Genomic DNA, 27,768 nt, shown 5'->3' with positions numbered 1-27,768 from the left:
TCAAACTGGTCATTGCGGGTGCAAAATTCCGTGATCTTAACTACCAAGAGTTACTAGATTTAATGGTCTGTGACACTAACAGTTATGACTACATGATGAGTTTGTGTAATAAATGCCCTGGTAAGGAAACCGCTATTGAATTGTTTCACGAATATAATGAGGAAATGCCATACAGTATTACCTTCAAACAGTGGGTCACAACTGACAGGGCAGAAATGATAACAGTGGTTAAATCTCAGGAAGAGTACTTGGAATCTTTAATTGATAACTTAAAAAAACTGAAGTAACCACTATCTTTCTAAAATACAAAGTAAGTTTTTGAAGGACAAAAAAAGCACAACTTCATGGAACTGAATGCATAGAGCTAGCCGATTTCGCAGAAAATTTTACATTTGTGATTCAGGATGCAATACAAGCGTACCACCGGGTCAATGACCAGGCAACAGTGCATCCATTTATTCTCTACTTTAAAAATGAGAAAGATGAAGTTTGCAGTTCTTCAATTTGCATTCTAAGTGACTACTTGGAGCACAACACTTTGGATGTACATGTGTTTCAAAAGTATGTAATAAATTACATGAAAGAAAATTTTCCCAAGTTTGAGAAGCTGATATACTGTTCAGATGAAAGTGGTAGTCAGTATAAGAACAAAAAGAATTTTTCAAATCTGTGCAACCACAAAGCAGACTTTGGGTTGGAGGCTGAGTGGCACTTTTTTGCGTCTTGCCATGGTAAAAATGCATGTGATGGAGTAGGAGGTACAACAAAACATGAAGTAAGTAAAGCCAGCCTACAAAGACCAACCACAGACCAAATTCTCACAGTACAGGACATGTATGTTTTTTGCAAGGATAATATTAAAGGCATTACCTGTTTTCTGATCAAGAAAGAAGAAGTGGTTCTGCATATGAAAACAACACTTCACACCAGATTTGAAAACTGGATAACAATAAAAGGAACAAGGCATTTCCACAAATTCCTTGGCATTGCAGAAAACTTATTTCCATGCTATGTAACATCAGAAACCGAAATTTATGAGAATCATTGTGTCAGTAAAATTACACCTCTGTCTTCAATGTTGAATGACATACTGGCATGTGTGTATGATGGACAGTGGTGGCTTGCAGATGTTGAAAGAATAAGTTTGGAAAACAATGATGGTTTTGTGCGTTTTTACCACCCTGCTGGCTCATGAACATCATTCAAGAAATCTACTAGTGACAAAGTTTGGATACCAATGAAAAATGTTTTAAGAAAACTTTCAGTGCTTCAACTTACCACAGCAACTGGGAGGTCTTATTCTATATCACAGAAGCTGTCTAAAGAAATAAGTGTTCTTAACATTCACCACCAGGTTCAGGAACAGTCGCATCTCGAAGGATGTTAATTGAAAACATTTATTTTAAGTATGTCAAAATAATATAAATGTTAATTTCAGTGATGTTTCCATTTTTTGTATATAATTCAGTACCTTACTTCAATAATAATTGATTATATTCCGCCAATATCACACGTGAATAGACAACAGCCATAAGATCACTTGTAGAGTAATGTGAATTATCTCCTCAGTGTCAAAAATTCATATCTTTGTTCTCAGTCAGAGATCAGTATTGAAATGTGTGTAAAAATCATATTTTTATATTCAGTCCCACCTGAGATAACTTAACTCCAAACTTTACAAAAAATGAAAATTTTCAAATTTAAAAAAATCCATAAAAAATTAAGGAAACATTTGTATGTGTTTTTGCTCTATAAGAGGCTAGTAGTGTATGATATCTAACTATAGGAAAAAAATAGACTCCCATAAATCACTCCTTGCTTGTTATTTTTGGGCCTAAATAGCGGATTTTTGAAAATTTGGATACCAAACTTTGGAGCCCGCATCTCGTGGTCGTGCGGTAGCGTTCTCGCTTCCCACGCCCGGGTTCCCGGGTTCGATTCCCGGCGGGGTCAGGGATTTTCTCTGCCTCGTGATGGCTGGGTGTTGTGTGCTGTCCTTAGGTTAGTTAGGTTTAATTAGTTCTAAGTTCTAGGCGACTGATGACCTCAGCAGTTGAGTCGCATAGTGCTCAGAGCCATTTGAGAGCCAAACTTTGGAGGTCATTTTCACTGTTTATCTTTGAATTTAGGGTATTTTGTGTAATAGACAATGTTGTAAAGGACACTTTTCTAAAAACCATCCTGTCAATTGCAATGTTGTAACTTAACGCATTGCAGAGATATTCGTATTTATGCTAATGTCTCTAAACTGAAACATCGTCGCGCATTTACAAACGAAAATTGCCGCCATTCAGTAAAGGTAAAAGGTAAAATTTTTAAAAACTATTTTGTACTTCTCAATTATAAGGTAATCACATATAAAAAAAATTAAAATATTTACAAATGGTCAAGTAACCACCTTAATTTTTATTGTGCCACTTCATTTGGATTGACCCCCCCTCCCCCCACTAAGAAAGTAACCTGTAACAGAATGGGAAGCTTCCTCCAGTTTGGTTTATGTAATATATTCTCTGCAGAGAATCTACAAGGGTCATTTAATAAGTAATGCCCCACATTTTTTTTTTTTTTAAAAAATCTATTAATATACATAGAGAAACATCCTTGTTGGTGCTTCACATTTGATGTTTATTCTGTGCGCCAGTAAAGTTTCGAACTGTTCTGGTACATGACAGAGCAGTAGTACAGAATCAAAATAGCGTGTACATACGACTCACGTTGCAAGCAGCTTACTTTTATTGAATCTTTGTGTGCAGAAAAAAAAAAACTGGTGAACACCCATAAGCGATCGTGTGCAGTGTATGGCAATGCTGCAGTTGTTAGGAGTACAGTTGGGTGATCGATAAAGAAAGTTGCAGCCTCAGGAAATGGAGAAACAGTGCCCCATGATCTGCCACACTCAGGACGTCCTTTCACAGCCACTGCTCCAGACATGCTGAATCGTGTGGATGCCATTATTTGTACTGACCAGTGTATCACAACTTGACAATTGCCTCTACAGTTGTCGGTCAGCATTGGAAGTGTGTCTGCTATGATAGAGTATAAGTCATGCAGTGAAAACATGGGCATGCCTTCAGGACAAGAGCTTTTACCAGCACGGAATACATGCTCTTCCACAATGTTGGCATACGGCTGTAGAAAGTGATGGAGACTACATAGAAAAATAGGACATGGACAAGATATATTGATGTATATTGTCACCAAATTCTGACTTTTAACAATAAATATGTTCTGAGAAAGAAAATGTGGGGCATTACTTATCGAAAAATCCTTTTTATATATATATATATATATATATAAAGCGCTGGCAGGTCGATAGATACACACACACACACACACACACACACACACACACACACACACACACACACACACACACAATTCAAGCTTTCGCAACCAATGGTTGCTTCGTCAGGAAAGAGGGAAGGTGAGGGAAAGATGAAAGGATGTGGGTTTTAAGGGAGAGGGTAAGGAGTGATTCCAATCCCGGGAGCGGAAAGACTTACAAATGTCTGCTTGTGTCTGTGTATGTGCGGATGGATATGTGTGTGTGTGTGTGTGTGTGTGTGTGTGTGTGTGTGTGTGTGCGCGCGCGCGAGTGTATACCTGTCCTTTTTTTCCCCCTAAGGTAAGTCTTTCCGCTCCCGGGATTGGAATGACTCCTTACCCTCTCCCTTAAAACCCACATCCTTTCATCTTTCCCTCTCCTTCCCTCTTTCCTGACAAAGCAACCATTGGTTGCGAAAGCTTGAATTTTGTGTGTATGTATGTGTTTGTTTGTGTATCTATCAACCTACCAGTGCTTTCGTATGGTAAGTCACATCATCTTTGTTTTTAAAATTCACAAACGGTGATATGATGAACCACAGGCCTTGCAATTGGTGCGAAGGCTTACATGCCTCAGTGATGCAGATAGCTGTACCAAAGGTGCAACCACAACGGTGGGGTATCTGTTGAAAGGCCAAACAAATGTGTGGTTCCTGAAGACGGGCAGCAGCTTTCTTCAATAGTTGCAGGGGCATGGTCTGGATGATTGACTGAACTTGCCTTGTAACATCAACCAACACAGCATTGCCGTGCTGGCACTGCGAACAACTGAAAGCAAGGGGAAACTACAGCCACAATTTCTCCCGAGGGCATGCAGCTTTATTGTATGGTTAAATGATGGCGTTCTCTTGGGTAAAATATTCTGTAGGTAAAATAGTCCCCCATTTGGATCTCTGGGCAGAGACTACATAAGAGGACATAATTATCAGGAGAAACAAAACTGGCATGGAATGTCAGATCCCTTTCAAAAGGAAAATGGGTAGGTTAAAGTCAGGTACAGTGGTAATTAGTGAAGTTTGGTGGTAGGCAGAACAGGACTTCTGGTCAGGTGAATACAGGGTTACAAATGCAAAATCAAATAGGGGTAATGCAGGAATAGATTTAATAATGAATAAAAAAATAAGAACACAGATAAGCTACTGTGAACAGCATAGTGGATGCATTACTGTAGCCAAGATATAGACAAAGCCCATGCCTACCACAATAGTGAAAGTTTATATGCCATCTAGCTCCACAGATGATGAATAGATTGAAGAAATGAATGATGAGATAAAAGAAATTATTCAAATAGTTAAGGGAGACAAAAATTTAATAGTCACGGGGAACTGGAATTATTTGTGAATATGGACGGGGGATAAGGAATGAAAGAGGAAGCTGCCTGGTAGAATTTTGCACAGAGCATAACTTAATCATCGCTAACACTTGGTTTAAGAATCATGAAAGAATGTTGTATATGTGTAACAGACTTGGAGACATATAAGAGGCCTGGAGACAATGGACAGTTTCAGGCTGAGTGTGTAATGGTAAGACAGATTTAGGAACCAAGTTTTAAATTGTAAGACATTTCCAGCAGCAGGTGTGGACTCTGGCCACAATTTATTGGTTGTGAACTGTGGATTAAAACTGAAGAAACTGCAGAAAGGTAGGACATGGATAAACTGAAAGAACCAGAGGTCGTAAAGAGTTTCAGAGGGAGCATTAGGGAATGATTGACAAGAACAGGGGAAAGGAATACAATAGTAGAAGAAAAGGTTGCTTTGGGAGATGAAATAGTGAAGGCAGCAGAGGATCAAGTACATAAAGACGAGATATTGAATTTAATTGATGAAAGGAGAAAAACAAAAATGTTTTAAATGAAATAGATGAAGAGAAAAGCAAATGTATCTAAAATGAGATCAACAGGAAGTGCAAAATGGCTGAGTGGGAATTGCTAGAGGATAAATGTAAGGATGTAGAAGCATGTATCACCAGGGGTAAGATATGTGCCGCCTACAGGAAAATTAAGAGAGACCTTTGGAGAAAAGAGAACCACCTGTATGAATATCAAGAGCTCAGATGGTAAACCAGTCCAAAGCAAAGAAGGAAAAGCTAGAAGGCGGAAGAAGTATACAGAGTGTCTAAACAAGGGTGATGTACTTTAGGACAGTGTTATGGAAATGGAATACGACTTAGATGAAGGTGAGTTGGGAGCTGTGATACTGCATGAAGAATTAGACAGAGCACTGAAGGACCTAAGTAGAGACAAGGCCCCGGGAGTAGACAACATTCTGTTAGAACTACTGATAGCCTTGGGAGAGTCAGCAATGACAAAACTCTTCCATCTGGTGAGCAAAATGTCTGAGACAGGTGAAATATCTGCAGATTTCGAGAAGAATATAGTAATTCCAATTCCAAAGAAAGCAGGTGCTGACAGTGTAAAAATTACTGAACTATCAATTTAATAAGTCACAGTTGCTAAATATTGACACAAATTGTTTACAGACGAATGGAAAAACTGGTAGAAGCTGACCTCGGGGAAGATCAGTTTGGATTCCTTGAAATGTAGGAACATGTGAGGCAATATTGACCCTATGACTTATCTTAGAAGCTAGGTTAATGTTTCTAGCATTTGTAGACTTAGAAGAGCTTTTGACATTGTCGAATGGAATATTCTTTCAAATTCTGAAGGTGGCAGGGGTAAAATACAGGGAGCGAAAGGCTATTTATAATTTGTACAGAAATCAGATGGCAGTTATAAGAATTGAGGGGCACGGAAGGGAAGAAATGGTTGAGATGGGAGTGAGACAGGGTTGTAACCTATCCCCATTTTTGTTCAGTCTGTACATTGAACAAGGTGTAAATGAAACAAAAGAAAAATTTGGAGTAGAAATTAAAATCCAAGGAGAAGAAATAAAAACTTTGAGCTTTGTCGATGACATTGTAATTCTGCCAGAGACAGCAATGAACCTGGAAGAGCAGGTGAACGGAATGGACAGTGTCTTGAAAGGAGGATATAAGATGAACATCAACAAAAGCAAGATGAGAACAATGGAATACAGTCAAATTAAATTAGGTGATGTTGAGAGAATTAGATTAGGAAATGAGACGCTTAAAGTAGTAAAGGAGTTTTGCTATTTGGGCAGCAAAATAGCTGATGATGGACAAAATAGAGAGGATATAAAACATAGACTGGTGATGGCAAGGAAAGCATTTCTGAAGAAGAGAAATTTGTTAACATCCAGTATAGATGTAAGTATCAGGAAGTATTTTCTGAAAGTATTTGTATGGGTATAGCCATGTATGGGAGTGAAATATGGATGATAAACAGTGAAGACAAGAAGAGAATAGAAGCTTTTGAAATGTGGTGCTACAGAAGAATGCTGAAGATTAGATGGGTAGATTGCATAACTAATGAGGAGGTACTGAATAGAAGTGGGGAGAAGAGAAATTTGTGGCACAACTTGACTAGAAGAAGGGATCAGTTGGTAGAACACATTCTGAGGCGTCAAGGGATCACCAGTTTAGTACTGGAGGGAAGCATGGAGGGAAAAAATCGTACAGGGAGACCAAGAGATGAATACATTAAGCACATTCAGAAGGATGTAGGTTGCCGTAGTTACTTGGAGATGGAGAGGCTTGCACAGGATAGAGTAGCATGGAGAGCTGCATCAAATCAGTCTTTGGTCTGAAGTCCACTCTTGTGTAGCTAAAGGAAATAAGTTACCCTCTTTGTACTCCCCACCTCCTTTGCACTATAAGATTCCATGTGGATAGTTAAATAAAAATATTGTTCTTTGAAAACAGGTCACGGTAAACTGCACAGCAAAAGTAGTTCTAAACTCATAAAAAAATGGAATGTAAAATATGGAATATTAAAAGGTTTGTCCTGTGTTAACTCTTTTTCTTAGTCCACTTAATTGACATTGTAAGTTATATATTTCTGATATCAGCTCGCAAGCACATTCTTCTCTGCACCAGTCTTTGAAAAAAATGTTTCTTTTTTTGCAAATACATGATCTGCCTTGATTTATGTGGCAACCCTGCCCATTTTCATACTCACTCTGTATTAGGAAGCAGTGTATAATAACTTATATTTAATGTCATTATCATAGTAGCTATATTTATTTATCCATGTAGTTACATTGTACTCAGCCAGTCATGAGACAATCTCTCTCTGTAGAAATGTGTTAACTGTCAGAAAGAATCTGTGAAAAATGTTTTAAGTCTTCCAAACAAATCGGAAGCTGATCCACTCCACTTATTTGATTAATCTCCTGATGGAATGAAATAACATTACATTACCTTTCAGTGCCTTCTTGTAAAAATTGTGTGTGTCACTGTAAATTCTTTTAAAAACTGTATTCCTGAATCCTAGCTGTAATATAAAGGAGTCCTAATGCCTGAATTTTACTTTTTATGGTGACCCTGCTGTACAAGGTGTGAAAAAAAAAAATAAACTATACATACAGAATTTGAGTGTTAAAAGAGATAAAAAGAAAAACTATATTATGTGACAAAAATGTCACAAGTGCACAAGAGCTCCATGAAGGTTTTGGCACTAGTGATTTTCAGATATAATATTCGAGCTGCTGTGTGATGCATATTGTCTTAGATGTGGTGTTGAAAATGTCGTCTGTTTATATTAATGAACAACTGCTCAAAATAACCAGATGTTTCACGAATAATGGCTGCATCTTCGGTCAGATGGGCAGCCAGCTGTTCTGGATTGTCTGGCAGTGTCACATACAATCGCAAGTATGCAGATGTCAGTTGTGCTTGAAGGTAAGTGGACGACATTTCCAGCAGCAACTCCAAAACAACATTAATCACACGGCAGTTCAAACATCATCTATAAAAATCACTGGTATCAAACATTCATAGACCCCTAGCGGAGTAACAGCACACCTGTAAAATTTTGTCGCATAAAGTAAATATTGCCTATATAGTTTTTTTACACCGTATATATTCTGTCATATCCTGTTTCTTACTCAGATGTAAGATATGTGCAGTGCATCTCCCAAACAACTACTAGCATAGTATTTCATTAAGTCATCTGCCTGCTTAACTTCATATTTTTATGGGTAACAGCTGATTTTCTTAAAGACTCAACATGGCATTGCAGGCGCTCCCCCAATCCCTTGTTCAGATATGCATCTTCTGTTCCTTTACATCCATATCCCAGCCGTTACGTACTCCACAAACAGCAGATACTCTGACTCTCACCAAAATCCTTATTCAAATATGTTATGTTACCTGGCACTTGGCTTCAAACATGTCACTAATTCAAATTTAAGTGCACAAAGGCTTTTCTTCTGTTCAACATCTCCCTCATGTTTTGTGGCTGACCATGCAACTGCAGCTCATCAATTGCTACTGACAATTCAAAGAGTGGAGGACATACCTTTTGTATAAATCAAAACATTTTTATAACCAATAAAGTTACTGAAACTGTATTTTGAGTCTCACAAAGTATTGAATATATGGAAAGTGGCTCTTATTACAATCCCAAGATGGGATTATGCTGTTTACAGATAACTAGAGATTTAGTTCCACGAAAGGGAGTAAGCAATGACACAGGTTGAATTGAAAAAATGGCAATGGTGGGAGTAGACACAATCCTTGCATTTGCTGACAATGTTGTGATTCCAGCACCCTGGAATAAGCTACACACTGATACTTCCCGATTTCTCCACAATGCAAAGAAAATTGGGCTGCTGGTGAATGATGATAAAACAATATCTCATTGTATCACACTGTCGAGCTGTCTTTCCCCACATTGTTGTCAATGGGCACACCTTTGAAATAGTTCAAGAATTCAAGTCTTTGGGGTCCAGATTGACTGACAAAAGTGAAATGATGAAAGAAGTGCATCAATGAAAAAGAAATAATAACTGCATGTTCTTTAGTCTCAACAATTTATTCAAGTCACATCTCTCACCACAGTAGAATAAGATTCAGCTGACGTACCACTAGTAAGGCTGGTACTTTTGTATGATTATGAAACCTGGGTGATCTTAGCAACAACTGAAGAAGCAATCTGTGTCTTTGAGAGAAAGGTGCTTCGTAAGACCTATGGACCCATCTACAATACCACAGAAAGTAAAGGAGAATGAAGAATGAAACAGGGCCTGTACCAGTGATTTCGAAATCCACATACTGGCCAAATATTATGGCAGAAGAAGTTACAGTAGTTTAGCCACATCTCTCAAACTGATGGATCCCTCCCTAACAGAGTTCTCCATTCTCAGCCTGCTGGATAATGCCCAAGGGGGCATCCAAGGATGCAACGGAAGGATGATGATCATGATCCTTAAGTGAGTGAAGCCAGTATTGGTGGAAGATGAAACCAATGACTGACAACAATGGACTACCATATGCAGTAGATACCTCCTCTGTTGTGACTGAAGGAATTCCCTCTTTTATTGTGTTTTTGGTAATGTGTCCGCTTATAATTTTTTTATAGGGGGCAGTTAGCAATAGATGATTATGATGATAAAGGGTATTGATTATTTACTCATTTCTGCAACATTCTGGAATATATTTTTAAGCAAAATGACTGCAAGATTCACCTTCACTAACAAACAGGTGCATTGAACATTTTTGTGTAGCAGACATCTTGAGTGGTCAGGTGTCACATGTTTATAGGAATTGATAAAAAGATGAGAAAATGAAATAAATCATTTAACTTATTCCACAATGTTGTCTTGTTGCCTCCTCAGGTCAGTAGGTAGGTGACTGGTGTGTGTTAACAGGGTCACTAACCTAACTTTTTGTGAGTATGAGCCAACCACAAGTTCAAGATTACTTATTTTAGTCTTTATATAGTGGAAATGCTAAGTCCCAGATAGCGAGAATGAAAAGACTGTCACAAAGTAAGCTTTCAGCCAACAAGGCCTTTGTCAAAAATAAACACACGCGAGAATTGAGCTCTCATGCACATGACCATAGTTCTCCTCAGCAGGCAGAGATTATGGTGATGGGTTCGTGTGTGCGTGTGGGTGTGCGCGTGGGTGTGCGCGCTGAGGCTCTCTATTGTTGGAATAGCACTCCAGCTTTGTAAGTAATGGGGAAATCCTGCCTGAACCCCAGGAATAGCTGATTTGTTGATCTGATGAAATTACAGTTTCCTTTGGGCATATGAGTATCAACTTTCTCAGCAGTTGTAATGATTTAAGAAGGGAAAAATGAGTGAAGGTGAAGGTGTGAACTGAAGTTTGTGTTAGGGACGTCACTGAACTAGGGTAGTCTCTGCAGCTGTGTTAGCCATACTGTTACGGTGGTGTAGTGGTTGGCACATCTGCCTAGTAAGCAGGGACCAGGATTCAAGTCCCGATTGTGGCACAAATTTTAATTCACATCTTGAGCTTCTGTCATTATCAGTAAAGTTGAGACTCATATGTCTCAAGGAAATCGTAATTCCATCAGATCTGAGATGTTGCTTGTTTCGCCCACAGTCTCTGCCATCAAGGTACCCAATGCAGGGCGGCTGAGTGAGTTGTAACACATAGTCAGTTTGGTGGCTGGCGGTCTGGCCTCGGCCATTTGCCCTGTGAGTGGACTTCAACAGGGTCCAAGCAGGCACGTGGGGAGAGGGGTTTGCTAGTTATTAGGGACTCCAATGTTAGGCGCGTTATGAAGCACTTTTGGGAAATTGCATCTAGTATGTCTGCCTGTGGCCCTCATCCAGCGTGTGGAGGAGAACTTGCCTGCACCAATCAATGATATAAGCTACAGTCATCGGCAAGTTGTTTATGTTGACGCCAGTAATGCCTGCTGGTTGGGTTCCAAGGCTATCCTTAGTTCATACAGGTGCCTGCCGGCAGTGGTGAAGGCTTCTGGCCTTGCTGGCTGGTTGCAAGTAGAACTCACAATTTCCGATTTCATACCTATAACTGATTGGGGTGCTTCGGTTTGGAGCCAAGTGGGGGTCTCTGTGAGAGGCTCTGTCAGCTCTGTGATGGTCTTGGCTGCAGATTTCTGGACCTGCATTATGGTATGGAGAATGATAGCACCCACCTTGACAGGTCAGGGGTGCAACGTACACACAGAAAGCAGCTGTTAGGGTAGCAGATTACTTGTGAAGTGCACATGTATGTAAAGAGGATATGTTCATCCTCACAATAGGAAAACATAGCAAGTACTTGAACACAAACTAAAATGAATCAAAAATGATCAACTTCGCACTGTCAAAGAATATGAGAATTTGCTCGACGATGTTCCCTCACAAATATATGCACAAACGTACAGGGTGCTCTCCAGATGGAACAACAGTAAATCAGATTGACCATGTTACGACATATCAATGTTTCACTTCATTTCTGAGAGATGTCAGAACGTACAGAGGAGCTGAAATCGGCTCAGATCATTTTCTAGTGGTAGGAAAGATGAAAATCAAGATGATTTGCATTTGGCAACCAAAAGCCACACCAAAACCTAATTTAGACTGAAGGAACAGTCTGTTAAAGAAGCCTATGCGATTGAAATAAATAACCAATTTACAGCATTGCAAGAAGCTGAGGATGAAAATAGTGTCGAGAAGGCTTGGGAAAGAATAAGATGCAGTAGAAAAAACACTGAGCAAGAAAAGAAAATGAAGAAACAGAAATGGTCCAATGAAAAGTGTGAGAGAGCAGTAGAAAGGAGGAAAGAAACCAAGATGCTGTGGCTGCATAATGAGAGTGAGGACAGGAGAGAGACCTTCAAGGCAGTTAGAAGAGAAACAGCAAGAGTTCTACAAACAGAGAAAAGAAAATATCTTACTGGAGTACTAGCATCTATAGAAGTGGAAAGCAGGAATGGAAACTCAAAGAAGTTGATCAGTATACAAAGGAACGCGGCTGGAAGGTATCCTAGAAAGATGGAAAGAGTATTTCTCAGAAATGTTAAATTGCACTGATCCGTACATAACCTTCAATTACACGATGTCTGAGAGTGACAGCATTAATAATGGTGAATGTGGAATCACAGAACAGAAAGTGATAGACACCATTCAAAAGCTCAAAAACAACAACGCAGCAGGCGAGGACCAGATATTAGCAGAGATATTAAAAGAGGGCAGAATCAAACTACACAAAGAAATTTGTAACCTTATCACAATGATCCAGAAAACTGAAACACTGCCAGAAGATTGGGAAATTGCAATAATTTGTCCAGTACACAAGAAAGGAAACAGAACGGGATGTGGAAATTACAGAGCAATCAGTTTGCTGAACATAACATACAAAATCCCCTCAATTATCATTCTGGAAAAACAGAAAACATTATTCAAGATTACCAGGCTGGATTTCGAACAAACCGTTTCACAACCGATAATTTGTTTACTATATGGCAGATCTTTGAGAAATACTGGGAATTTAACAAAAACATCCACTGTCTCTTCATTGACTTCCAGCGAGCCTACGGCAGCATCCACAGAAGTAGCCTCTACAACACATTACGAGAATTTAGTAAACCCAGTAAAATCATTAGGATGATACAACTGTGCATGGATGGCTCCCAGGCAGCATAAGTTCAGAGGATCCATACCCCCCCCCCCCTTTCCAATTAAAACAGGCTTACGACAGGGAGACGCTCTTTCGTGTGTCCTCTTCAACCTTGCATTAGAGAAAGTGGTTCGGGAGAATAATTTACACCTATACAATGGTCTCTGATTTGAACACACTGAAGTAAAACTCCTGGCTTATGCAGATGATGTAGTGTCGCTGAGTGAAATTGAAGAAGAACTGAAAGACATGTACAGAACTCTCAGGCACAGTGCCAGCAAAATGGGGCTTTTGATTAACCAAGAGAAAACCGAATATATGGAAATAGGTCGAGTCATAAACCCAAATCCTTGCTTTGAAATTGACCAGCTTTCTAAATTCAGAAAAGTTCTCAAGTTTGAAAACCTTGGATAACATTTCCACAGTAAAAATATCATAACAATTGATATAAATGAAAGAATAGCCTCAGGGTCAAGAGGTCTGTACTCACTAAGCAACCCACTCAAAAGTAAAGCTTTGTCAATCACCACAAAGATGAAGATATACAACACTATCATCTGCCCCATAGTACTGTACGGTTCGGAAAGCTGCACGCTTACAAAGAATGAAAGAGAGAAACTGAATGTTTAGAATAGGATTTGGAAATGTCAGCAGATAGAATTTGTAGAAACTTATGCATCTATAAAAAGATCAATGCGCATACTTCCACTCTCGTGCCTTAGCAAAAGATGTTGCCGAGAACCCCAGAAAATTCTGGTCCTACGTAAAATCAGTAAGTGGCTTGATTGTTTCTTGCCTGTCTTTTGTCAACCAGCCTAGTATGACAATGTAAGATTGCAAAAGGAAAGATCAGCTTTTAAATTTTGTGTTTCACAAATCGTTCACACAGGAGGATCGTACAGACATACCATCATTTGATTCCTGTTTGGAGAACATAATAATAGGCTTCCCTGGTATAGAGAAGCAACTGAAAAATTTGCACAGGAATATGTCGCCAGTTCTGTATGGAATCCCATTTTTGGTTTTACGGGGAGCACATCACAACATTGGCTCGTTAGTTGGCCTGCTTTTAGCTTGATTCTCTCACCCAGTCCAATGTCCCCAGTAAGTGGAAAAATGTGCATGTGACTCTTGTTTATAAGAAAGGCAAAGTAATGGACACTTGAAATTACCAACCAATGTCCTTAATATTGGTTTGCTGCCGAATTGTTGAGCATATTCTAAGTTTGAATGTAACATATTTTCTTGAGACTGAAAAGTCGCCCTCAGATCAGCACAGATTTAGAAAGCATAGCTTGTGTGGAACTCGGGTTGCCTTTTTCTCATATGATATCCTGCAAACCATGGATGAAAGGCAACAGGCAGATTCCATACTCCTAGATTTCTGAAAAGCATTTGACGCAGTGCCCCATGGCAGACTATTAATTAAGATATGAGCATATGAAATAGGATCCCAGAGATCCGAGTGGGTCGAAAATTGTTTAAGTAACAAAACCCAGTATGTTGTCCTCAGCATACATCAGAGACAGAGTTTCATCAGGAGTGCCACAAGAATGTGACTATTGGCTGATGATGCTGTAGTGTATGAGAAAGTATTGTCATTGAATTACAGTAGAAGTATAGAAAATGAGTTGAACAGAGTATCTATTTCATGTGATGAATAGCAGCTTGCTCTAAATGAAGAAACATGTAAGTTAATACAGATGGAAGAGGAGAAACAGTCCTGTAATATTTAAATACAGTATTAGTGGTGTGCTGCTTGGCACAGTCATATCAATTAAATGTCTAAGTATAAGATTGCAAAGCAATATGAAGTGGAACGAGCGTGTAAGGACAGTAGGAGGGAAGGCAAATGGTTGACTTCGATTTATTGGGAAAATTCTAGGAAAGAGTTGTTAATCTATAAATGACGCTGTGTATAGAGCACTAGTGTGACTTACTCTCGAGTACTGCTATAGTGTTTAGGAATCCCACCAGGTAAAGGGAGACATCAAACCAACCAGAGGCATACCGCTAGATTTGTTATCAATAGATTCAGTCAACACGTGAGAATTCCAGAGGTGCTTCATGAACTCAAATAGAAATTCCTGGAGGGAAGAGGACATTCTTTTTGCAAAACACTTTTGAGAAAAGTTAGAGAAGTGCCATTTGCAACCGACTGCAGAACAAGTCTACTGCTGCCAATGTAAATTTTGCTCAAGGACCAAAGAGAAAATAGGAAGAATTGGGGCTTGTACGGAGGCATCTAGATAGTTCCCTCACACCATTTGCAAGTGGTACAGGAAAGGGAACGAGTAGTACTGGTCCAAGATGCCCTTCACCATGCATCATATTGTAGCTTGTAGAGTATATATGTAGATGTTGGTGTAGATTTAGATATGCCTGATTTATTTCTTATAATCAAATCTACTTTGTAATATACCTTAACTTTTTGCTTTTACCTTCTTACAGCTCCAATATTATAATCTGATAGTATTCCATCCATTTATGTACATGGCACAACTATAATTGATAGGACTTACTTGGAAGTATTACACAAAGTTTTCTTCTTCATTTTGTCACATGCTCCCTTTTACGAAGAAAAGTTTAAAGTTATAGTCTGAAGTAGTACCCGTACATTTAATAAAACATAAAGTTAATATATTCAATGTGGCATAAATCCAACTGTACAATAAATACTTAGCTAAATTGGTCAGTTGATTGTATTTTGTAATGATGCACATGATTTTAATGAGGAAAGAAATCTCTTGGTCATCTTAGATGTCATATTATAATAAAATCTGCCCTAATTTTTGATCTCATGTGGAAATACGTAGGCCTGTACCTCCCTCAAGAGAGAATTCCACTCTGCTTCAGCAAGCACACCTGCAAGTCTGCGGTACTTGAAGAATTGTATTGTGCTTTGATTCATTCTACGCTGTACACGTTTTGAAAGAATCTAGAAAATACTAGAAACACTTTGGTGAGAATGGATAAACGGCATTCAGGCTCTTGCAGGCTATACAGGATGTTTCAAAATATAGAGTGCAGTGCATTTTTTTTACAGTTGGTAATATGTTTTTTCAATAGAAAAGGTGCTTCAAAGTAGTGAAGATGGAAAAAGTGTTCCTAGCTTTTAAGGTTTGTGTTTTAGAGCCTATATTTCTAGACTTTTTTCTGGTTTTGGTCCATACTAGCACCTCTCAAAATATGGAAGACTTTTTCTAACACACTGTATGTATTCACATGACAACAAATACCATCATGCGTAAGTGTCCACTGTTATACAGTGGTGTATTTTGGATTACTTGTAGGACTGAAAACTATAAAATCCTGAACAGAGTTTGGTTGTGTTCTCTAGTTGTCACGATGTTTTAAATTAATTTTTTTTAAATCTATGAACTGAAGTTTGTTTACAGAGAATGCATATTATGACAAATAATCTACTGTTTTCTCTTTTACAGCTAGTGCAGTACAGATGTGAAGAATTAGTCATCCAAGCTTTACACTGTATCAGTTTCTGTGCAAAGAAAACTGGAAAATATTTTTTATGAAAGTGCATTTTTCATTGTTAAATATAAAAGTGCTTTATGTAAATACAGTGATTAAACCACACTTCCCTTTGACTTCAGAAAATATTCCCCCCCTGCCCCCCTGATGTGTTCACGGATAGTTCACAATTTGTAAGATTTTGTGGTTTCAGCGATAGTGAACTGTATATTAGACTGAAAGTGCAGTGTAAATATTTTACATTCTTTTTATGATCACAGATTTTCTGTGAAATGTGTTTCTTAAGACTGAAAATAATTGTTTTATCTGGCATGATATGACAGCAGGGTCTTTCAGACAAAATGTACATTTTATGTATAAAATCAGACCTTCATATACAATGAATAGAGAAATATTTTAACGGCTAATAAGTATGCCAAAAAAAGAGCATCAGCTGGCAATAAAACAGTTTCTCGTAGATTATTTTTATATTTATCGATTTACAAAATTATTTTATCATGTGTATAGTTTGATTCTGTGTACAAGGTGCAATATTATGTGTGCAGTCACATAACGTATTATTACTTTTACCTGTTTTTATTTGTGTGCTGTTTTGCGAGGAAGAGTGTTTTATTATGTATAATTTATTTGTCCTGCTTTGTTGAGATCTGTGTATATCTTTTATCTATAACTGTACATACCACAGAAGAAAATGTTGTAAAACTTTTGAGCTATGAAATCCACTATTTAAGTCTATTTTAAATCTGCTTATCCTGTTACTTTTATTTACAATTCCTTGAAAACCAGTACAAACTAAATCTTATCACATTTTAAAAAATATATAACCAGAAGTTACACTCTTTTGGGTTAAAATTTTCGTGTATATATATTAAGTGAGAAGTTGGGGCAATAATAGGGAAGTGTGTGTTGGAAAGTGAAATGGTTTTGTGTTTACAATCAGTCAAGTAGGTCACATGTATGGCACTGTGTATACAGGACTATTTTATGTTGGATAGACAGAGTTTAAGGCCTAAACGACACAAGCTGTTGTTTGAGGTCCCAGAGGCACCACAACTCTTAAGATTTCTATATGTGGCTGAACGCAGTTAGTATTGACCACTGGTGGTACCCAAGTGCAAGATTTGTATACAGTGCCTACCAAAATTAGTGGCAGAAACTGGTGTGCGTGAAAGCATACAGACTTTAAAGTATAGTCATTAATAATAGTTACCCATGCCAACCTTTGGATAAAGACATTCAATAGACAAGTAAATTGAAATCCTAGATCATAAAAAATGTGGGAAACAGTAAAGACTACACTGCCCTAGTGAAATATAAATTTGCGTTGTCCCTCCTTAAGAATCCCCCTTGACTCATTGGAATTGCTTTGTTGATTTTATGAGGGAAAATATTCTAAATAAGGGTTTTGAAGTTGGTCAAGAGATGTTAGTACCAATTACAGGCATGTGGAACAGAGAAACTAAACTTGGTAATTGCTGGGAATCTGTCAGGCATTTATCATACTTAGGATGGGAAATGGGAGTGTGTGTCTTGAGATACTTGAGGTTCTCAGTGTATTTATCATAAACAAGCCTCATGTGAGCACTCCAAAAGATGAAGCACTCCTACTTGCATCACTAAGAGTGTCAGCGGAGAACGGGCTCAGACGTTTTGTAAAATGGGCCAACAGACAGTCGTAAATGGGTGTGTGTGTGTGGGGGGGGGGGGTGACCTATTCATGGTGAATACGCAGTCCTGCTGCACCAAACAACACACAAAGAAAAATGAGCTACTTCATATTAGGTTTATCATTTAGTTGGCTGCAGGTAGAAATGCTGTGTTTGAATTGCATATTGGTGGCAACAAAGAAGATATGTTGGGTATGAAAATATTTGACGGTTGTCCCGGAAAATGAAAAACAATGCTGTATTTGCTTTCAGTATATTAGTTTAAAAAGTTAAGCTATAACAGGCGTGAGGTACCATTCAAATAACATTGAAACAAACATTTCAGGGTATTGAGGCACAACCTAGTAACTCTTGTCTTTGTAAGTAACTAGTTGCATACACTTACACATACAATCTATGAGTCAAGAGCTGCCAAGTGATGTCTCAAAGCCTTGATATACTGTATTTTTATGCCCATAGTTTCTTCTTTGTAGCCATAAATTTGCAGTTTAAAGACAACTTTCCTACTCACATTAATTGTGAATGAATGATACAGTTCAGACTAAATGACCATCTTTTCTTTGTGTGGGATAAAATCCATTGACTGTATTGTGTAAGTACTCTACCTAATGAAAAGTATCTGGACATTCCTATGTAATATGGAATTGATCACCAGATGTCACAAGAGGCAAACTTGCCAGTATAAAAGAAGACAGGGAGTATTGTGTTGTCAGTAGAAAAGCAGTAACAGCAGACTGGGTCAGTCAAGAGAGCTCAGCAACTGTGAATATAGACTAGTTATTGGATATCACCTGAGTCACAAAGCCATCGGAGGCATTTCAACCTTTCTAAGCTGCCCAGACATGAAGGAAAAAACAAAAATCAGGCAGACCTCATGTACTGTTGGACAGGGGCTGTTGAATGCTGCAAAACGTTGTAAAAAATGTGAAATCAGTGGAAAGAATCACTCGTGATTTCCAAAGTGGTGTCAGCAGTCCAGCTAGCACAGTCAATATGCGTAGCAAGTTAAAAATAATAAGGTACAGTGAACAAGCAGCTCCTCGTAAGCCACACATTTCTGTATTAAATGTTAAGCAGCACTTTCCCCTCGCCCCCCCTCCTTCCTCCATTGAGCGACTAACTGATGACTTTTACAAACATTATAGCAATTTTTTACAAGTTTCGTACAAACATACTACATCATATCATATATGCACAATTAATCGTTTGTAGGTGTAAGTGATAGAGATAGAAATTTATTTAGCAAGACAACATTGTACAAGAAAAGGGCATTACATCATAATTATTACAAATATATAGATTTTGCAGAACAAAATATACAGAGATTTCAGTTCAGATTAATATTCACTCAAGGACCATAAGCACTTGCCTGTCAGGAACAGTTCTCTTGGTGATACTTTTAGAGCTCAGCAGTGTGTTATTCCATATCTCACTGTCGATGCATGGACTGTGGTCTGTTAATTTTAGTCCTTTGTCTGAAAAAGCAGTCTTTCTTTCTTTCTTGTATTATAGACATGCATATTAGAGCAATTGGTTGAATTGTTTAGACGTGTCACAAAAAAATATAATTAATTTAAAGATATAGTGGGTAGACTGTGATGTACGAGGGTTGAAACTTAAATAGTGGCAACTATTTATTCACAACCAGTACAAAATAGTTACATGTTTACACCTGTTACTGACCTTAAAAATCATCACCAGCATTGTGTAGAACACGTTGCCAGCAATGTGGAAGGCATAGTATACCATTAGCAGACCCTGTTCTGTTGATGGTGCGAATGGGGTGGTCTATTGCCTGTCAAATCTGTGGAACAGTTCTGAAGCAAATTCCACGAAGTGGTTCCTTCATCTTTAGAATCAAATCAAACTCACAAGGACTTAAGTTGTATTACTGTTCATTTTTGGAGCATCACCTGCGGGCAGCTTTGTGAAAGAAGCGGCGACACTTTCTGCAAAACCCACCCATCATTTTGCACGACAGTGCTTGGGTGCATACAGAACAAGCTGTGGCTGCTCTGTTTGGTCGATGGGACTGGAAGGTACTGTACCATCCACCATACTCCCTGGCCTTAAGTCCTTGTAACTTTGATTTGATTCCAAAGATAAAGGAACCACTTCACGGCATTCGCTTCAGATCTGTTCCAGAGATTCGACAGGCAGTAAACCGCTCCATCGCACCATCAACAGAACAGGCTCTGCTAATGTTATACTACGCCTTCCACATTGCTGGCAATGGGTTCCACACAACGCTGGTGACTACTTTGATGGACAGTAACAGGTGCAAACATGTAATTCTTTTGTATCGGTTGTGAATAAATAGTTGCCACTATTTAAGTTCCAACTCTTGTATTTATCATGTACAGGAGATTACCCTGCAGGAGTCTCTCTAACCTATTCCATGGATAATCCTGATTACTCTTTTCTGCAGGGTTAATATTCTTTCCATATGTGTGTAAGCAACACAGCCCAAAATCTCTATCCCATAATTACTCTTTGAAAAACATGTCCCATAAGAAGTTGTTTTTAATATTTGACTGGAAACTGTGTGTGATACCTGGCTAATTAGATATAGTGAACTACTGATTTTATATCTAAAAACAAAGATGCTGTAACTTACCAAACAAAAGTGTTGGTACGTTGATAGAGACAAGAGACAATAACGAATACAAACACACACTCACATTTCAAGCTTTCGCAATCCACGGTTGCTTCACCAGGAAAGAGGGAAAGATGAAAGGATGTGGGTTTTAAGGGAGGGGGTAAGGAGTCATTCCAATCCTGGGAGCGGAAAGACTTACCTTGGGGGGAAAAAAGGGACAGGTATATACTCGCGCGCCCCCCCCCCCCCCCCCACACACACACACACACACACACACACACACACACACACATATATATCCATCCGCACATTTACAGACACATATATGTGTGCGAGTGTAGAATGTTTCCCTCTATTATATTCATATCATTAATTTGAACTACTGATTTTGTTACATATAAAATTAATATGGTTTACCCTCCATAGATTTTCATATAGGTAAATACCTAGAAATTACAGCCTTCTGTGTCTACTGCATCAGTTCCAACTATATTACTAACAGAGGTTTGGTGTGAATTTGATAGTTTAAATTGCAGTAACTGTGGTTTACTGATATTAACCTTCAAACCTAGATTCTGAAAATAAGTAGTTATTTGACCTTGTGGTGGAGCGAAGAATGATACAACTGGACAATGGATGACTGGAAACTAGTGATTTGGAGTGTTGTATCATGCTATACTCTGTAACAATCCGATTGAAGGGTTTGAATTTGGTGAATGCCTGAAGAATGTTACCTGCCATCATTTGTAGTGCCAACAGTGAAGTACAGAGGTGCTTATTGGGTATTTTGTGTCATTAAGGCTTTGCCCCTTACTGTGCCTAAGGAATGTGGAAGATATGAACACATTGTACAGCACTGTGTAGTGTATACAGTGGCGAAAGAGTTTGAAGACAATGGTTGATTGTATCAGTATGATGGTGCCCATTTCATTAAGCAGCATCTATAAAGTATTTTTTTTTTTTTAATTTAACAAAAAATAAAAAAAACCTTTCCTGAAATGGACTGGCCTGTCCAGATTCCTGACCAGAACACAACCATTAAGAAGAGTTAGAATGTTGACTTTGCTCCATACCCCAGTGTCCAACATCACTACCCTCTGTGGTTTTGGCTCTTGAGGAAGAGTGGTCTACCATTCCTCCACACCACATTGAAAGTGTCGCCAGCAGAACTGAAGCTGTCATAAAGATGGATAGTGTGCTTCCTTGGATGTTCTCTATTTCTTCTTTCAGTCCTATATTTTACAGACGCCTTAGTGATGAGGAATATTCACAGTGCCTTGTAAGTTACTACCTTTGCTGATAGACTACATTTCGTAAGGATTCCTCCAGTGAATCTCAGTCTGGCATCAGTCTGGGGCTAGATGGATAAGGACAATGACTAAGGAAGGTTGAGGTCAGAAGGGTTACAGAAACGTAGGATGTATTGCAGAGAGAGTTCCCTCCTGTGCAAACCAAAAAAAGCTGGTGTTTGTGGGAAGGATCCGGATGGCAAAGGCTGTGAAGCAATCATTCAAATGAAGGACATGATGTTGGGCGGCATGCTCAGCAACAGGGTGGTCCAGTTGTTTCTTGGCCACAGTTTGTTGGTGGCCATTCATGCGGACAGACGGCTTGTTGGTTGTCATGCCCATGTAGAATGCAGCACAGTGCTTGCAGCTTGGCCGGTTTCACAGGTAGCCCTGCCTTTGATGGGATAGGTAATGTTTGTGACAGGACTGGAGTAGGTTGTGGTGGAAAGATGTATGGGACAGGTCTTTTAGGTCTATTACAGGGATATGAGCCGTGAGGTAAGGGGCTGGGAGCAGGGGTTGTGTAGGGATGGAGGAAGATACTGTGTAGGTTCGGTGAGCAGCAGAATACCACCAGTCCTCACAAACATAGTCCTGCAAAACCAGATCATCAGGCCCAAACCTCCTTGCAATTCTTTCCATCTGTCAAATTCTCCTGTGCAAACCCAAATTCCTGGATCACATAACACACACTGAAACTCTTACCTTCCAGGAACTAGAGCAACATGCACAACACCATCTCAAAAAATTCTCCAACCAGCTCACTTCCTCCTCCAGCCTTGGATTACCACCTCTACAACAACCTCTAAACCTCCCCCACATCCCCTCATAGCTGACAAACCCTATCTCAGAGACTTACTACACTTACCCCATCCTCCAAAATTCCCTCCCACCACCATCACACAGAATCCAGAATCTAAACAGACCCGAAACACAGCCATGAACCTTTCCTTCAAAGACCTTAGCCCCGCAGAAGTATCAGTCCTTTCCAAAGGCCTCTCCTTTCGCCCCACCGCAAATTCAATCATGCAGAACTTGTTAAGGACCTTCTCTCCGTCTCCCGGTTCCTACGGGGGAAACGCATTTTCGCCACCAACCCTACCAATCAGACTCAACCAAAGACCAATTATGAACCCTGTGTGACTTAGCTCACTCCTCCGTCCACCCATGATCCACTCCCACTGCCCCCAAATCACCCCTGTTAACTCTCCAGAATTTCTTAACCTTGAGCCTTGTGTCACCATCGTTCCCCAAATCCCTCAACATGCAAACTAACCTTACATCTGCAAAAAGATCTGCAGTCCACCACCTAAAAACTGATCCCGACTTTATAATCCTACATACTGACTATGGTTCACCACTATTGTTTTGAACCGCAGGGACTACCTGACAGACGGACTCAACCTGCTGTCAGGTTCACCCACCTACAAATCCTGCCATAGTGACCCCAATCCAGAAATCCAGCAGGATTTCCAGTCTCTTCCAATTTCTTAGGCCCATCCCAGAACCTCTCCCGGGGTCCATCTCTCTCCTCACCCCTACCATTCCCTGCACTCCTACCTTCTCACATGCTTCCTAACGTCCATAAACCCAACCACCCAGCATGTCCCATTGTTGATGGTTACTGTGCCCTCACTGAGAGAATCTCTGCTCTCACAGACAAACACTTTCAGCCCATTACCCACAACCTACCCTCCAACACAAAAGGAACCAAACATATTCTCCACCAACTCTCCACAGTTCCTGTCCATTTAGCACACAGTGCACTGCTCATCGCTATTGATGCCAGCTTCCTTTACAGTAACATCCCTAATGCCCCTGACCTTACTGCTATTGAACACTGCCTCTCCCAGTGCCTGATGGATTACAAGCCAACCACCTCCTTCCTTGTCACCATGACCAACTATATCCTCATCCACAATTACTTCTCCTTTGAAGGCATTACCTACAAAGAAATCCGGGGTACGGCTATTGTCACTCACAAGGCACCATCCTATGCCAACCTATTCATGGGCCATCTAGAGGAATCCTTACTAAACACCCAGAATCCCAAACCTCTCATCTGGTTCTGATTCATTGATGACATATTCATGATCTGGATTGTGGGTGAGGACACCCTATCCACGTTCCTCCAGAACCTCAACAACTTCTCTCCCATTCCCTTCACCTGGTTCTACTCAACCAATCAAGCTATGTTCCTCAATGCTGACCTCCATCTCAAAGATTGCTATTGGTAGCTCTGTCCATTACCAACCACCTGCACCACCTCCACTTCAACAGCTGCCACCCATTCCGTACCAAGAAGTCCCTTGCGTACAGCCAAGCCACCCGTGGCCATTGTATCAGCATTGATGAGAGGACCCTCTCAAAACATACCGAGGGTCTCACTGAGGCCTTTACAGATCATAATTGCCCTCCCAACCTTGTACAAAAAATCTCCTCTGCCTTATCTTACCAGCCACCCAACACCTCCCAAAGCCCCACCATTCAGCCACAGAGGAACATTCCCCTCATGACTCAGTACCACCAAGGACCGAAGCAACTGGATTACATTCTCCGCTAGGGTTTTGACTACCTTTCGTCATGCCCTGAAATGAGAAATGTTTTAGCCACTATCCTCCCCACTCCTCCCAGAGTGGTATTCTGCCCCCCCCCCCCCCCCCCCCCCCAATCTACACAATATCCTCACCCAACCGTATACGATCCCTACTCCCAGCCCCTTATCTCATGGCTCATATCCCTGTAATAGACCTACATGCAAGACTGGCCCCATACACCGTACATCCTCCCATCATTACCTACTCCAGTCCTGTCACAAATGTCACAGGGCTACCTGTGAAATCAGTCATGTGATCTACAAGCTAGCTGCAATCACTGAGCTGCATTCTACATGGGCATGACAACTGACAAGTTCTCTGCCCACATGAATGGCCACCAACAAACTGTGGCCAAGAAACAACAGGACTGCAATGTTGTTGAGCAGGCCGCCCAACACGACATCCCCCATTTCAATGACTGCTTCACAGCCTGTGCCACTGGATCCTTCCCACCAACACCAGCTTTTCTGAATTGCACAGATGGGAATTCTCCCTGCAATATATTCTATGTTTCTGTAACCCTCCTGGCCTCAACCTTCATTAGTCATTGTCCTTATCCATCTAGCCCCTTTCCAGTACCCATTCCAGCACTAAACAGCCCTCTATTCCACCAACCCACCCAGTCTTTTTACTTCTCTCTTTTTCCGCTAACCCCCTCCTCTCCCCTGCTCCCTATCTAACCTCCAAACTGAACCCAGCTGCCCCACTGTCCACCTCGTCCCTGCATGCTCCAAGCAGCGCTTTACCACCTCCAACCCCTTACCCTGCTCCCCGTTCCTCTCCCTGCCCCAGCTCCATACTTACCCCCACCTGGTTGCCTCTCCCATAATGCCCTGCTGCTTGCAGTCTGGCTCTAGCTGCCAGTCTGTTGTCATGTATGTGTGAGTTGTGTTTTCGTGAGTGTGTGTATTTGTGTATGTTGTATACTTTTGACAAAGGTTGACTGAAAGCTAACTTTCCGACAGTCTTTTTGTTGTACCTTTCTGCAACTCAGCATCTCCGCTATATGGTGAGTTTTTTCGCAATTAATTTTATGTGGTTGTTCCACTTCAGATTGCTCCACACACATACTCTTAGACATTTTTTGGAAGTAACTACTTCAAGTGGTTGATTTGCAATCATACAATAAATGGTCTTTTTGCCTATGTATTCACAATATATTACATTTCTTTATGTTGAGGCTCAGTTGCCACTTCCTGCACCAAACATTGAACCTCTGTAGGTCTTCTTGCATTTCACTGTAATTTTCTGCTGTTACAACTTCTCTGTTTACAACAGCATCTGCGAAAAGACTCAAAGAACTTCAGATGTTATCTACTAGGTCATTTATATATGGGTTGTCCATAATTAAAGTTCCAGTTTCAAAACACTGTATAGAGAGAACTACTGCTCAGAATGATGCCAAATTAGAGCATCATATTATTGATGTTGGGGGATACGTCATGGAACAATAAAAATATAGCAAAAATTTTACCTGTGGGGATGCAGTAAGTATCTGAATGTAAATGGGGTCAGCTACAAACGACAGATGAATCACAATATGACAGCTGTGGTTTGTGTTGCACATTTCACCATTCATACCGTTCAATGTGTGTGACTAGTCTCGGGTGGCACAGTCAGAATGGGCTGCACGGCACATGCCTTCAATTCAGCTAAATTCATAATTGGAGCACTGAACACATCTTTCAGATAACCCCAAAGTGAGAAATTGCACGACCTCGACAGGCATGCTGTACGGAAGTGATGGCTGATAATTTTAGCATTTCCCAAATGCCTTTGCAGCAGCTGCTTCACTGGCTGTGCAATATGTAGAGGAGAATCATCTTGCTTAAAAATTATTCTGCCCATACGTCCACGCTGTTAAAGGATCTACATGACAGTGGTGCACAAAAGGCTCTCATAGTTTTTACCTGTGACTACAGGTAACAGGACCAGCAAGACCCATCTCCTCGAAAAAATACAGCCCTAAGATAAACAGTGCCATGAACCCACACTACACGCTTGCCATTGCAGAATGAAGTGATACTTGCTGATGTGTATGTAGATTTTCCAGTGCACATATTCTGCATATTGGCATGTCCTTGGAGATGGAAATAGACTTCGTCTGTCCACAGCATGTTCCATGGTCATTCATCGTCCATTTCTGGTGAGCAAGAAATTCCAGAACAAAAGTTTGATTTGCTGGCAGCTGAGCTGGAAGCAACTACTAAACATGAGAGATTTCATGCAGGATATTGAACAGGCTTTTCCACCATGCTTACAGGCATGTCCAAAGTTAGGGCCCTTCCCCATGCACAGCATGTTGTGTTTGCACGCCACCACTCATGTGGTGCTGTGGCCACATGTTCGACAGACATCACATCAACTGTTTTCCTTCCTCTGCCCCACTGCACTTCATAAAACGTCTATCCAAATTTTGTAATCTTATTTCCAGGCTCCTAGCACACATCGGATCTGCAGGGCTACTGGCATACAGTCATCATTCTTGTGAAAGAGTTTTACCAACAGCTCCATGGTCCTTCTTGGAGACAGTAGTGTTGGGCATCTCAGATGCAAACTGAGGAGCACTCGAGTGCCACCTGTCTGTTAGTGTGCACATTCTGACGGTTACAGTGCCATCTGTTGATAAAATTTTTGTTAAATTTTTCTTTTTTTTTGTCCATGACATTTTCCCCAGTGTTAATAATATGCAGTTCAAATCTGACGTCATTCTGAGCAGTGTTTTGGAACTGGAACTTTAATTATGTGTACCCTGTATACTGTGAAAAGTAATGGCCTTGTAACATTCCCCTGGAGCATGGCCGAAATTACTTTTACGCCTGAAGACTCCTCTGTGTTCAGAATGACATGTTATGTTCTGTGTTCTAGAAACTGTTCTGTCCATGCACACAGTTATTTTGATATGCCATAGGATCATGTTTACTTTAGGCAGCCTTGTGGAACTGTATCAAATGTGTTTCGGAAGTAGAGGAAAACAGTATCTACCTGGGTGCCTGTATCTACTATTTTCTGTGCCTCGTTGATGAATAGAGCAAGTTGTGTTTCAGATGGTCCTTGTCTATGGAACATATGTTGGTTCCCACAGGGGTGGTCTTCAGTCTCCAGAAATGTCATAATACATGAGCATAAAACATGTTCCAAATTCTACAACAGACAGACATCAGAGATATAGTCCTGAAGTTGTGTGTTTCTGTTCAACAACTCTGCTTGATAATGGGAATAACCTGTGCTTTTTTTTCCAATCATTAGTAACACTTTGCTCCTCACGAGACCTACAGTACACTGCTGCTAGAAGAGGGGCAAGTTCTCTCACACTCTGTGCAGAATCGAACTGGCATTCCA

General features: G+C 40.1%; 1 protein-coding gene across 1 annotated transcript in view; it reads left to right on the top strand.

Annotated features, from left to right (window-relative positions):
- Positions 1-16,981, top strand: part of LOC126457604 (protein lin-54 homolog) — a 275,865-nt gene extending 258,884 nt beyond the window's left edge. The window contains exon 12 of the mRNA XM_050094052.1: positions 16,229-16,981. Coding sequence (XP_049950009.1) covers positions 16,229-16,248 — 20 coding nt within the window. The 3' untranslated portion in view covers positions 16,249-16,981. The remainder of the gene's footprint in view (positions 1-16,228) is intronic.
- The last annotated feature ends 10,787 nt before the right edge of the window (positions 16,982-27,768 follow it).

Source organism: Schistocerca serialis, chromosome 2 (genome assembly GCF_023864345.2).
Source record: "Schistocerca serialis cubense isolate TAMUIC-IGC-003099 chromosome 2, iqSchSeri2.2, whole genome shotgun sequence".
In the NCBI taxonomy this organism is placed as follows: Eukaryota; Metazoa; Arthropoda; class Insecta; order Orthoptera; family Acrididae; genus Schistocerca; species Schistocerca serialis.
The sequence above is the reverse complement of the archived record's forward strand: the minus strand, read 5'-3'. Positions and strand labels throughout refer to the sequence as shown.